This window comes from Indicator indicator, chromosome 21, assembly GCF_027791375.1.
Source record: "Indicator indicator isolate 239-I01 chromosome 21, UM_Iind_1.1, whole genome shotgun sequence".
Taxonomy (NCBI): Eukaryota; Metazoa; Chordata; class Aves; order Piciformes; family Indicatoridae; genus Indicator; species Indicator indicator.
In genome coordinates, this window is record NC_072030.1 from 11,693,736 (window position 1) to 11,707,975 (window position 14,240).

The following is a 14,240-nucleotide window of genomic DNA, read 5'->3' on the forward strand; positions in this document are numbered from 1 at the left end:
AGTGATTTCTAGGCACCAGGACACTCTTTAAAATGAATCTTGCTTTTTATTATGTACACATGATACAATTTCAAGTGATCTATTCGATCTTCCATTCTTTTTAAACCAGTATTTCTTCCTGCTGTGGTGCAAGTGCAAAATAGCACTTGTTTGGAAGGAAGAGCTCTCCAATTAAAACTTGTGTCTTCAATCACAGGGCTGAACTGAATATCTGTTCCATCTAATCTTATTTGGGAAAGAGAACTGTACATGCATCCAAATAACTGGAAGGAAGCTGAGTTTAGAGGAAGTTAGTTTAATATCTCATTTGATGAGTATAGCTCATATGAATTAGATGACATCAATTTCTCTGTATAACAGAACTCAGTTACTTGTGATTTCTTTATTTGTCTTTCATAAAAGTAGTTCATGATGCAAAAGAAGCTTCTTGTTTGTTCAGTTTTCTCACATTGTCTAAACTGTGGATTAATAAAGATGAAAAAGAATCATGTTTTAATTAAGTTTTGCATTTCAAACAGCAAGATACATAAAGGGGGATTTTTAATATCTTTTTTTCTGCGTTTGTCACAGTATTTGCAGAAATAATGTGATTGTTCTCTTTAAATAGTGAGGGATACTTTGTACATACATGGGGTGATGATGAGAAAAAGTGACAGCTTGAGTGCATTCAGCTTTTGTGTGTACTCCTGCAGTGGGATGCACATATCAGGTGAAAAAACATACCATCACTGCACTTTTCTGTGGGGCTAATCTAGTTTTAAGTAGGATTATGTCATGCCTTATAGTGAACCTGAGCATCTGTGTACTAGGAGAGCTTATGAGAATCAGGACAGGACAGAATACTTTCTGGATGCAAGAAGGGAAGAGATCCTCTCTATAGGTGCCACTGCAGCTATTATATAAAAGGACTAATCAATTTATGTATCAGGATCATTGGAGAGCATTTGCCTTAAAGCTAACACCGAGGATTCCACTCCAAGACACTCTAGGAATCTTGCCTCCCTTCCTGTACTCAAAACTGTAACCCAAATGCATTTCTTCTGCTGCATCCAGAATGCACAGTACACACAGGAGAGATGTGCCCCTGTGAAATGTACTCTGACTTATGATGTCTTGCAGTTACTTTTTATATCTTGTTAAATAAGTTACTTCCATGAGTTTTTAGTTACTAGTTATTAGCTACACCGCTCAAAAATGTCTAAATATAAATATGAGCAGTATTAGTACTGCAAGATTTATATATCTTAAATATAAATTTTAATTTTGATCTTAATTACATGTTCATCTTTCATGTCTTACAAATACAAACAAGTATATCAATGAAAAACTTATATTTGCCTCTGAAGATTTTTATTGCCTCTGGTGATAAGTAATGAAGAAGCAAAGTTTATTGCAAAACAAGGATATTAGCATAGCCTGTCTATCATGGAAGCTGTAAAGAAGAAACTTCCTACTTCATCTGAGAAGAGACAATTTAGTCAAAAGCCTTTGATATGTATGGAAAAGCAAGAACATTTTATACATTTAGAATGTGCCCACAGAAGTCAGTTGAAGGATTTACACTTTGAAACAGGTCCATTGAAATGTTCATTAATAATGGCATCACATGGTCAAAATTGGCAACTTCAAGCTTATAAATCTGAATGTTATTTTAAATTTCTTTCATAATAAAACAGTTATAAATTGGAAGTGTTACTTATCTGCTACACACAACCTAGTAATCTGTAAAATTCAATTCAACAGAGCATACTAATGATACAAATATGAATTATCTTATGTTTTTTGAAATAACCACAACCTCAATATATGGGAATGAGAAACAAAACCCAAACAATTCAACTATGCTTGTTGTTCCCTCAAAGTTTCTTTTACAAATAAAGACTTAATTTAAAAGGAAACATTTTAGAACAAACTAGAATTCTATGACCAGCTTGTTGTGCTCCTATGAAATATGCTAGAAAATTATCAGTCAAGTTTCCTAGCTGCAGAAAAACCCCCTAGATCAGATTGAGCAGAACACAAATGGCCCACATTTGCAGACTGAAGTTCGACACATATTCTAAGAGTGTTCAGGTATAGTTACACTCTGACCCACAAGCACCAGCATGTTTAGCCAGACGTTTCTTAGAAGTGACTAAAACTGCTGTTGGAATTTTTTTTCTAATTCTGTTTAGTTCTATACCTAGTTGATCAAAACCAAAAACATTTAACACAACCCTTCACGACAGAATCACTGTTAATGAAATTCTTCACAGTCTCAAACCAGAGAACGGTATCACGTTATTTTGTTGTGCTTATATAGGTATTCTACCACAAAAAAAAAGGAACACTCAGAATGAAAATATAAACAATGCCCATTCAAAAGACTTAAAATTTAATATTCAAAGGCCTGAACTGTGGAACAACTTTAAGTACAGTCTAAAGAAAAATCAGAACAAATCCTGAAGCACTGGGAGCATGTAGAAAACACACCAAGTTTTTAATTCCAGCATTCCAATTTGGTACATTATAATTCATATAACAGCATTCTAATTCAATACATTATAAATAGACCTGGGATATATTTAGGAAATCAGGATCCCTTAACTGTTTCTCTCTCCTTAAGACAATAAAACACTATCCAACCTGCATTTTCATTACTTCTACAGCAACTGCAATTTCATCATTATTTTTTGTTCATAACAAGACACTAAAACTGAAAAAACAAATGAAGAAGCAGAAGCAGGGAAAACAGATTTCTACTGAGACCTCTCTTAATTGGTTTTGAAAGTTAATCATCTTCCTTTTAAGTGTCCTATTAAAAAACAGTTGTGTGTGGAACAACGTGCCTATTGCAACTCATGCAACGTTTCTGATGTGTTTCCCAGAAGTTACATCAGTGTGACTGCAATGCCCAGATACTGTGAACTAAGATGATTTTGCTCTTAAGTGATGTATTTTATGTTTATTTCCTCTCTAAGAGTTCCAGATGTGCATCAAAATTTCAATCTGGCTGCATCTGTAAAGATCTTAGATTTTTTTTTTAGATGTGCCTCTGAGCCAAGATTTTTAAAGGGGTTTAGGACTCTTACTATTGCACACTATGAAGTTAGCTAAACTTAAATTATGTGTAGAGACTGACTATGTTTTTTTTCCAGGTCAGCAGAGGAATAATTCTCACTATTGGTTGCTTGGTGCCAGTTCTTAGCACCAAGTCTCCATATGCCTCTGATGGTGGGATGTGTTATCTGAGGGTATGCAGAGATAACCAAGCTGCCTATGTCAATCACTGTTGTCTTGAAAAGTGGCAAACTGCACCCTGATAGGCTAACATACTTCATTTTAGAAAAATTCTTATATTTCAGAGGTGGGCATCCCATCTCTGACTGAAGTCTGAGAGACACAAAATTACACAACAGAAGCCTTGGGAGGTGAAGAAAACAACAACAAATTAGAGAAGAGGGTTAATTAAGTTATGAATATATCTTCTATTCACTGCAGTCCCTAAAGGAAAACCCACAGCCATCCCTGTCTGTTGCAGAATCTCAGCAATACATAGGCAAATGGATCCTGGCAACAAAGGGAAGCAGCAAAGGTAAAAAGAAGTTCTTACAGTCATAAGTTAAAAAGAATTCTACAATTATTAAAGAATCAGGGGAAGAAAAAAAAAACACAGAATAGTCATGTCCATTTTATTTTCTTTACCTTCCTTAGTAAATTTCTGGGTTTATTGCTTTGATATTACCAATCTAAATAAATAAAGTCCCCATAAGCTTTCCCACATTTGGAAAACCTCAAGTTGTATAAATCCACATAAAATGTCCATATATGCCACACTGAATTTTGAAATCTTACAGCTGGAATACAGTACCTGTGTTTTAACAGAAGATTTTGGTTTAGTGCCTGTATCCAGACTGTATTCCAGCTTCCACACAGAACTACAATTGTCTAATCAACAGTTACATCAATGGTCAAATCCCAGAACGAAATTTCAAAGTATGAGGAACCTTACATAAAAAATAATTTTTTGATCATAGGGTTAGAACTGTGATCTTACTTTAACAGAACACATTAGAGGCATGTATAAACCCAGAGCATCTCCAAGTTAAAACAACTGCAGAAGATGCATCTTCACATAGAGTAGTAGGTTTTAAAATGTCGGAAATGTCAACCACTTACATACTTTCATATTATCCCTAATTAATACAAATTGCATTTAATTTCACATTTAGTAAAACATATTGCTGCCCAAAATAAGGACTATAATTTTTATCAGCAATTATTATTACTGATGTATCAACACAATTATTTAAATTCAATGTATATAGAGGCAGAATTCATGCAAGCGTTTACAGTTTTTGTGCCCTTGCTGCTTCTTCCCTAATTTTTGTGGCTTGGAGCTCCTCCAGATGCTGTCTCTGACTTTGTGGTTTTGTATTTGAGATCTCATCTCCAGATTCATAGCATTTCTTGATTGACAAACAGATTCAAATATGTAAACAAACAGTTACCTGTATATGATCTGGGTCTGACAGCTGCACTGCTAGGTTTTCCATTTGTGGTGAACCTACTATTTCAGATTTTTACCCATTTCTTGGGTTTCTGAGTCACTGTGTTTGCTGAGCTGTTCAATAACTGGTGACATATGTGATCTCCACACTGCAAGCTGCACTTCAGATTCAGAGAATTTTCCTTTTGTCCCTCCCCCTTCGTAGCCTACATTATTTTAAAACAACATAGGGTTTTGTATTTCTACACTGATGTACCTCCTAATTGAACGCAGAACATTTTCAAACTATTTTCCATTAGAGGCCCACATTTTTTCTGATTTTAATGCACAGTATAATACCTTCATTGCTAGATTAAAATTGTTTGACTAGAAGTAAAACCTATTATTATATGCTTTTTTAGCAGTTTTGTCCTGTATAATGTAGGATGAATTATGTAAAACATACCAAACAGGATACTCTACAAGCTGCTACTTGCATGCTGCAAACAATCACAGCTTTACTGATAGACTGGGACTTAGCATCTTAAAATTCCTGTGGAAATCAAGTGCATTTTAAGTATTGGGTTTGATTATTTAATCAGACAACTTGCATTTTGCTCTGGCTAATTTGGAAGGCTGATAATATTTTACTCATAAAATAATTGTGCACCTGTTGTGATGGAAACCTATTCAAACAAATCTTAATAGACATGAGGATTCATTCCCAACATGAGTGTGTTAGCCTCTCATTACTGCTATCTATGGGGCAACAAATTTTAAACAGCTATTGAGCAGGTCCCAGCTTAATGTTGTATAGCTCTTAAAAAACATTTATGACGACACAACCAACATCAAGCTTTCTTAATTAATTTCAACACTGACCAAGGTAAATACTAGGAAATGTGGGTTGAACTAACAGTAATTTAAAGGGAAAAAAAAGGGTAAGAAAAGATATGTTAAAGTAACAGCATAAAGTGACAGCTAATGTCAAAGAACAAGTTCTGATCAAGTTGCCTTGGTATAAATCTATTAATACAGAGGGTAATACCTACAATGAACTCATGGAATCAGGGGAGGCTATGTCCTTAAAAGATTTTTTCTTTGTTTGCTCTGTGCAGACCAATTTCCTATGGAAATCGTTTCAATATAATTCTCTCAATTTGCTTTACAATTTGTACATTCAATTAATGACAAGACTTCATCTTCCTACTGGGTTTGAAAATTTTCTTGATTGGCAAATCATGCCAGACAAAAAAAAAAATTGGAGGGAGTGGAAAAGAAATTATTTACTTTAATACAAAATAAATATCTAGGGAAGAGGCAGAAGGGAGACAGTGAATCGAGACCATTCCACTCACCAAGTAAGGGGAAGGTACCTGATTGGAGCAAGGGGATCGTATTAGCCTGAAATCACTTTAACATTGGCAGGAGGAGGTGAAAGGAAGGATAATGAGCCCAGTTTGGCTAGAGCTGCCCTTTGGCAGAAAACTGTCAGCTGTCGTTGGTCAGATCTGAAGAGAGGCGACACAGACAAATCAAGACCTCCTGAAACACATACTGATAGTTAACCTCCAAAGGGTCAGCTTGATTAGAGAGGACAAGGACAACTCTTATGGTAATTTTGTTCTTCTATTCCTCATAGAGCTTAGGCTTTTGAGCCAGTGGCTGTGTCAAGCTACATTTTATGTTCTTGCTATTCTCAGTTGCATGTGGTTTTCCCAAATGTGCTCACGTGTCATTGATTTCTGAGTAGTACTGCTATGTCCCTTAAGTTTTACAAGTGACACTTCTGAGCCACAGTTTATAAAGTTATTAGTATTTTTACATATCTCATGAAAAAAAATTATATCTCTGATATCATTATGATGCTCTCATTACTACACAACATCCATACATCAAGACCCTACTTCAAGACTCCCTGTTCTGAAAGGGTGGTTAAAACCAACTGAGGTAAAAAGGATTGCTGTGAAGGTTCTCATTAATCAATGCCACATTTTGATATTGCTCAGAAGAGGGATATTTTGTACAGAAGGTTACTTCCCAATTAACTGCAGAGACAAGTGATAAGAATTACTAAAGTGCAGGACAGCTTTTCATGTGTAGAATAAATAAATAAGTTTTTACTTGTCAGCCTGGATAAGAGACACTGAATGTAATGTAACAGAGAAGGCAAACAGGGAACCATTCCCTGTCCATTATAATAGAGGATCTAGAGGACACCTACAAGGTACCAGGTTCAAATACACAGCATATTGTTAACTGCTGATCTTATCCCCACAGACTTTCCAGCTGTCTATTAAAGGGTTCAAAAGTGATTGGACATGGTCCTAGATGATTATTCTATCAAGGGCCATTAAACCCCAATGATACACCACTGAACCAAGAAGCTCATTAATAATATTTTGTGGAAAAGTGGAAGAGTATATTGAGGAAATATTACTGTATGTTTGCCCTTTCATTACACCCTACCCCAGATTGTTCAGTGTCCGCAGACACAGAACACTACAGGATGGTATGTTCTTTACATCTGATACTTACATCAAAGATTTTCTTATTATGAAACTTCAGTAACAAAAGATCAAGTGCATCTACAGATATTCACAGAATCCAAATTAATCAGAAAATTTTGGTCTTTTCAGTGCTATGCCTATATGCACCTTTCTAGATAAATGCTTGCATCCATTCATTCATTAGAATTTTACTTTGTTTACAGCAACATAAAACAAAAGCACTAAAGCATGAAGAAACACATTTTATCAGTTTAGCAAACTCCTACATATGCACTTGATTTTTCATATCAAGTTGCACATTTGCCTTCAGCAGGACTTTTATTTAACTAAAGGCAAGCAACTTCATTGGTAGCTACGCTGGGTCTTGACTCAAAAGGGAGTTTGCCATTGACATCAAGTGACAGAAAGTCTTAAGTTCCAAGTAGTAATAGGTTTCTTCAGAATAGAAGCCTTTTGACTACAGGTAAAGACTCTGTATTTATTAAAGAAAACAAAAGAAGAATGGATGAAATTCTGAAAGGCAGTCTTGTCTAACATGCTCAGAAAATGCATTGGTGTTTCAGGTTCCTTATTATTATAACCACAGAATGAATCATAGAATCGTTTGGGTTGGAAGAAACCTTGAAGATCACCGAGTTCCAACTCTCCTGCTGCCATATGCAGGGACAACTTCCACTACATCAGGCTGCTTAGAGCTCCACCCAACCTGGCCTTGAATGTTTCCGGGGATGGGGCATCCACAATTTCTATAGGCAACTTGTGCCAGTGCCTCACAACCCCTATCATTAGCATTATTATCCTTATTCTTTTTTTTCCATGAACTGTTGATACTGTTTGAGACTCAGTTCCACAGAACACAGCATGTGAATGAGCTGTACTTAGATTTCATTGTAGTACCCGGTTCATACAGTTAGCCCTGAATTGTTAGGCTTAAAAGTATACAGCAGTGAAGCAAAAAATATAGAGATATATGTGATTATTTTAAGTAATAAATTCATCGTGTGCATGGAAATACACTGCATGCATCCTGGTTGATGTTATTTATAAAATGTATTCAACAATATTGAGAACTTGATTTATGTGAATGGCTGGTTACAATGTAATTTATAGATGTGGAGTTTTAAGAAGTAGAAATGGTAATAGTCATTAACTTTTAACATGATGATAGGTGCCACTGAAATATGACCCACTGACCAAAAGACCAGAGTGACAAAAATGTTTTCTTCCTTTTTTTTTCCACTAAGTAGCGTTTCAGCCCTGCCAAGACTTACATGTACATAATGTCAATAATAGCACTCTGCACAGTGAGCACATTCATTTTCACAGAACTACCCTCTGTCTGTAGAGACTGGGGTATGTCTATTTAAATCCAGAACCTGGAAAAAAAGTATTTCATATGGCACCAAAAAATCAAGATGGTGTAAGGCCATACAGGTTAATCTAGTTCACACTGATGATTAGTCTAACCAGTTACACTGGTACGTTAATGATAACAAACAGCTACAATGGGCATGGTAAGTTTAATTAAAATACTCTTACTTTAGAATCTATTGCCTTCCTCAAGCAAATCAAACTAAAGATATTTTAACATTAAAAGCTGAAAACGTTAATGAAATATTCTGTCATTCAAATAGGTTGGACTTGGAAATGTAGCTTTTGTAACAAGTTACACAAAATGCTAATGATGGGAGAAACGGCAAAAGAAAAATCTCTCTCTGATTTGGAGAGCTAAACATATCACTTCATTGGATCATGGTAATAAACAGGTTATAAGAAATCTTTACTGCCTGTGGTATATTCCTAATCAGGACCAATTCCTTAAAGATTTGGGTGTCAGGGTTCTGGGTTCTGTTGTTATGTTATGTTTTGTTGGATGCTTTCATTGGTTTCACTAATTGGAGCCAGTTGATCCTTTTTCCTGTGTATTGATTTTTTAAATCCTAGCAGTTAACAATGATTCTAATGTATCATAACACTTTAGACCTTAATCATATAGTGGGGATTTTGCTTGTAGCTTTTGTTTGAGTTTTAATTAAGAGGACCTTGTGTCTCAAAGCCTGAGCTGGGTTTTTAATTGCTAGTATGTATATCACACAGACTTCAAAAGAAATAAAATATGTTTATAACAGAGAGCACAAAGGAGAGCTTTGAAATGTCTATAGCCATACAAAGTGACATAATTAAAAACCTCTGAGCGCCTCTCTGATATAAAACTTATATATATTTATTTATACATATTTATAAGGAAGACTGTTATATACCCTTAGAATTCATGAGAATGAAATTTCAGCAATTATACTGAGAAATAATTACTGCAAATCCAGACTACAGTATTGGTCAGGGCTGCAAGAAAAAACAGATTTATTTTGCTGAAAATAATCTTCACATTTTATAGAGTACACCAGGAAACACCCAAGAGCTTATCCGTGAAGAAAATTTCAATAAAACGGAAGCAAAAATAGCATTTTAAAATGTTTGGTAAATCATGTGTTTTTCCTTTTAAAAAAAAAATTAATTCACTGTAAAAAAAAAAAAAAAAAAAAAAAAAAAAAAAAAAAAAAACAGAAACCGTAACTTTCTCAAGTTTCATTCATCCAGAACTCTCTCCAAGACAATTCCAGAAATGGCTAGTGTTAAATTACTTAGATTCAAGCAGTTATACCTTACTGTTCTCTTCCAGTCATTAATGCACACACACAAAAATGCTCCTAGAAAACACCTCTTTCCATCTCTCCAATGTTCAAATACCAGGAACAAATATAATTTTCAATATTCTTTACAGCATATCTTACAAGGAGACTATTAAGTGGGTAAATTTGCTTCATTTCACTAAATTCAGCATTTCCTGGGAAACAAGAATGCTGCCTCCCACCCAGCCAAATATTTTGAAACCATTGAGTATGTACATGTCACATGAAATAGGAGGTTTAGGCTCTTTTTTAATAGAGTAGCAACTAGAAAAGGGGAAGAAATATGCACTGGAAACATAATGTTAAGAGCTTTCTCTATTGGATAAAGCTATGGACAGCAATCATTCCCCTTCCCAAAATAGAGTATACTGTACAAAGACAGCATGTGACACTCAAGTCACAATGCCTATAAATATAGATAGTTCCAGCTATAAACATCACCAATCCAGAGAACTAACCTGCAGCACAGTAGATGGTGACCCAGGAGTCACTCTTTTATAAGACTTCTAGACCAATTCTGACCCTGTCACAAGAGCATCATTGCTTAAATTACTTAAAGAACAACCTTTCTTATTTGATCTTCAAAGACCCTGCATACTGAGAAAGACCACTACAGGATATTTCAGAAGGGCAACTGCCTGATGCATGCAAGACTATGCTATTCCAGAGATTTATATTTGGAACAGAAACAGAAAACTTAAAACAGACTCTGTATAGTGATAAATGATGCTACTCTGCCTAGCTGTGGCTGCTCAGAAAAACTAGATAACTAAGCCACAGAAATACCTGCAGCAAGGGAGCGCAACGAGAGAATTCTGTGCACTGAAATAGCTGGAAATTTAGAAAGGAGTCCTGCATCGCTGTATTTATTCAAAAACATGACAGCAAAAATTAGAATGAAAAGTATTTCCTGATGCTAACCTTTATACAAAACCCACAACATTGCAAAAGCTGGACACAAGCCTGGCAAATTGCTCATGTACCTTAAAGAAACACTTTTGCGTGCATGCCCTGACAAACAGCCTGCAGTCTCATGATTTGCATAGGCAGCTGTGGGGGTTTTTCCAGGTGAGCAGGTCATTTAACTTAGCTCAACTGCTTCATAGGCCTTTGAAAATTTGACCTGTGTGTTTCATTTATAAACATATCAAATGAACAAGCAGACTTATTTAACCACTGGAATTTGGCTACAAAGCATTCTGCCAAATGCTCCTCCTCATGCAGCCTCCCCGAAGTCAGTGGCTTGTTTGGCTAGAACTCAAGGGAGAATTAGGAACGTTATCAATAACTGAAATCCTAATAAAGAAATGCAGAAAAAATAGTTTTACAAATAAAGCATACTATGCAAGAGTAAATGTGAACAGGAACAGTGCCACTTAGAGAAAAAATTAAATTATTCAGTTTGCTACTTTTGTATTGGCTTCTATTGTTTGAATTAATACATATAGTTTATAATTAGATCCTGATTAACATTATTGTGTTCTAAATATAGAAGATAAAGCAAGAGAATACCATTTTTATTTGTTTCAGCTGATTATATTCTTGTCTATGTGCTTCCCAAACATAAAGGGAAACAGTTTGTGTCAGTGGTACATTTTTTTCTGCTTTCACCCTTTTTTTCTGGCACAGATTCTTAGTGAGCTGCCTTCCCACAACCAAGATGCTAGTCTTTCACTGAAGGGGGGAGGGTTGTAGTTGTGCAGAGAGAGAGAGTATGTGCTCAGGTTATCCTGAGCAAGAACAACGCCTTCTCTCTAATATAAACAACTCCCAGTAACAGTCAGTGCTAAGAGCAGTCCCTCACTGAACCACACCTCACTTTCTAACAATCAAGATTTTTTTCTCCTGATGACCTCATTTATTTATTTTACTGCATCACTTCATGTCTTTAAGTTAGGTCTCAATAATGTGAGCAGCAAGTCTGCACAAAAGCCAAAAACTAAGGAAAAGGATATTTGACCTTACAAGAATGTCACATTTTCAAAAGTAGTTCTCTCAGAACTCATCATGCCTTGCCAGTTACCTAAGTGGAAATTCATTTGGCACTACGAAAATTAACTTCATGATCTAGAGCTCTACCGCCTTGAATATCAAAAATCTGATTTTTTAAGGTATGCTGCTTTGGCAAATTAAAAATTCTCCCCAGTTCCCCTACTTTCCTTTATTTTCTTTTTGTAATCTGGTTTTCATGCTGCCATGTGCTAGACCAGGGGGGTATTTCTTTCTGAGACGATTTAAGGCACACAAATGATAATATAATTTAATACCATAAGATGGTAGAGATTTTATTATCTGCGAATTAACCAGCCTGGGGACAGTGGCTAGGCTGCTGGCTTGGAAGCCCAAGGGAAAGCAGCCATAACAGACTACCTTCAGAAAAAGTAGGTGAATGAGTTGAAAATTCATCCACATCTGAGCAAGAATGCTTTGTAGGTAGAAGAGAAAAGAGTTAGGATCAAGAACTCTATACATTGGTTCTGCAGTGAATACATACACTAAGAAAACAGGAGTAACGTAAATCCAGAAAAACAAACTGTTGGGTTTTTTTTTAACAAAGGCTTATGAAAAAGCTTTTTGAGCCATATGAAAGAATAAAGACCATTATTCTGCATTGTTAAGAGATCCCACCTCTTTTAATTTTGATTCACTAATAGCATTCAAGTAGTTTCTATTTAAAGACTAAGTAGCTATATTGTGCAATTAATGGACAAACTAGCATTCAGTGTTTTCCACACTATTGGGAGACAATACTGCTTTAAATAGAGTGTGATTTCAAGACACAATTTTGTTGGATTTGATTACAGTCAATTTTAAGATGTTCCTGTAAAACTGCATACTATATTTCTGCCACTGACATTACCACAGGATTTTTTACTTGTCTAAATGCACGAACACTGTCATAACTTTGCCAAAAAATTCCAACAGGAGAAACCAAAGATTTGGGGGGGGTTGTTTGTTGTGTGGCTTTGTGTTTGTTTTGGTTTTTTTTTCCACTAGAAAAGATTTGTTAATATGATGTACATGATTCTTTGTTTCCATATATTTAATAAAATTACAGCAATGAAAATAAATACATCATAGGTACCCTGCATACTCCTTAAACATGCCTTATGACTACTTCCCACAGCACATAGAAAACCCCACCTTTTTAATTTGTTGTTTAATCAATACCACTGACTTCCCTCTCACTAACAAAATCCATGAAAGAATTGATGGGTGGGGAAAAACACTTCAGGTTTTCTACCCAGTACTTAACTGTCAAGAGAATTCCAATTTTACTAGATTGCTGGTTCAACAAATCTTGGAAACACTGGAAAGTATAGTCTATACATGCAATAAAGCTTGCATTGCTTTCAGTAGCTCCCAAATTTCATCCTAAGCATGAAATATAACCAAATAGCGTGAATATCAACAGCATCAAGTACCAGTAATTCCACATATCCAAGATGTTTCTTTCTTTTTCTCTGGTCACAGAGATTACAGCTAACGTCAATGAACTAAAGTAACCAACGCAGTGTTCACGCTAACATCCTTGATACTGCCTGTAACTGATTGTGACATAGTCTCTTTGGCAGATGCATCCATCATCTCAGAGATAAACATTAAAAAACAGGGTGGGGTGAACGGAGAGAGGAAAGCACCCTCTTCTTATGGTTGTTATTTCTATTATATTTTTCTGAACTTGAAAAAATCCTTAAAAATTAATCTAGAGAGATACCTTTAATTTCTCCAAGGAGATCACTTGTGTTTAATTTTTCCATCTTCTCCTTCCAGTCTTTAGAAAGTAGCTTTTCCATGCAGGATGAATCTATTTTTAAAAGAAAACAAAAATGAAAACAGGTGTCACCTTCATTTTAAAACTCTTCTCTATGTTCTTGTTGGACCATAGTTTCAAAGGGAAATGAACTTGTAGCCAAACAGAGTTCTTATTTAACTGCATTTTAAATCCAAAGTAATTCCACCGAGGTTAATGGAGTTACTATGGATTTAACAAGGGTCTAATTGAAAGGAAAACTTCATTCAGGATTTATGCATGCTAACTGCCAATTTACATGCATAGATTGCCAATGTATATACAAATTCTGTCTTTTTCATTTGAGAATGATTGTACACTTGAAATTATACATGAAGATTTAGAAGCTTTTTTTGGAAATTTGGCACACAGTGACATCTGAAACCCATTTTTATACCCATGTCAATGCAAAAGTTATTCATGTAATGTCTCCATGGAATTCATAAAAGCACTCTACATATTGGATGTTCACAGTTTCTCAGTTACACTATAAACAACATGCAGTGATTAGAAGCTTTCATAATTTGATGTTCAGAATTCATTTCAAATCCTTGCCCCAATCTGGGAGGCCTTCTCTAGGCAAAACTGTCACTGAAGCCATTACTTTTAGAAGAAAGAAAAAGATTGGCCTTAGTAAGTCTCCTATGATCAGACCCCAATTCCACTAGAAAATTTGATATTGAGCATAACGGACTTAGATAAAATCTAAAGGTTTTTTCAGTTCCTAAATGAAACTAATTGGCTCCAACGTCTAAATGATACATAACCTTCTGGTTAAC

The 14,240-nt window shown here is 35.3% G+C and overlaps 1 protein-coding gene across 4 annotated transcripts in view; it reads right to left on the reverse strand.

Annotated features, from left to right (window-relative positions):
* The window catches only part of SOX6 (SRY-box transcription factor 6), a 243,134-nt gene that overhangs the window by 146,392 nt on the left and 82,502 nt on the right, over positions 1-14,240 (reverse strand). For all 4 annotated transcript variants that reach the window (XM_054390717.1, XM_054390714.1, XM_054390715.1 and 1 more), the window contains one exon: positions 13,387-13,476. In XM_054390717.1, the coding sequence (XP_054246692.1) occupies positions 13,387-13,476 (90 nt within the window). The remainder of the gene's footprint in view (positions 1-13,386; positions 13,477-14,240) is intronic.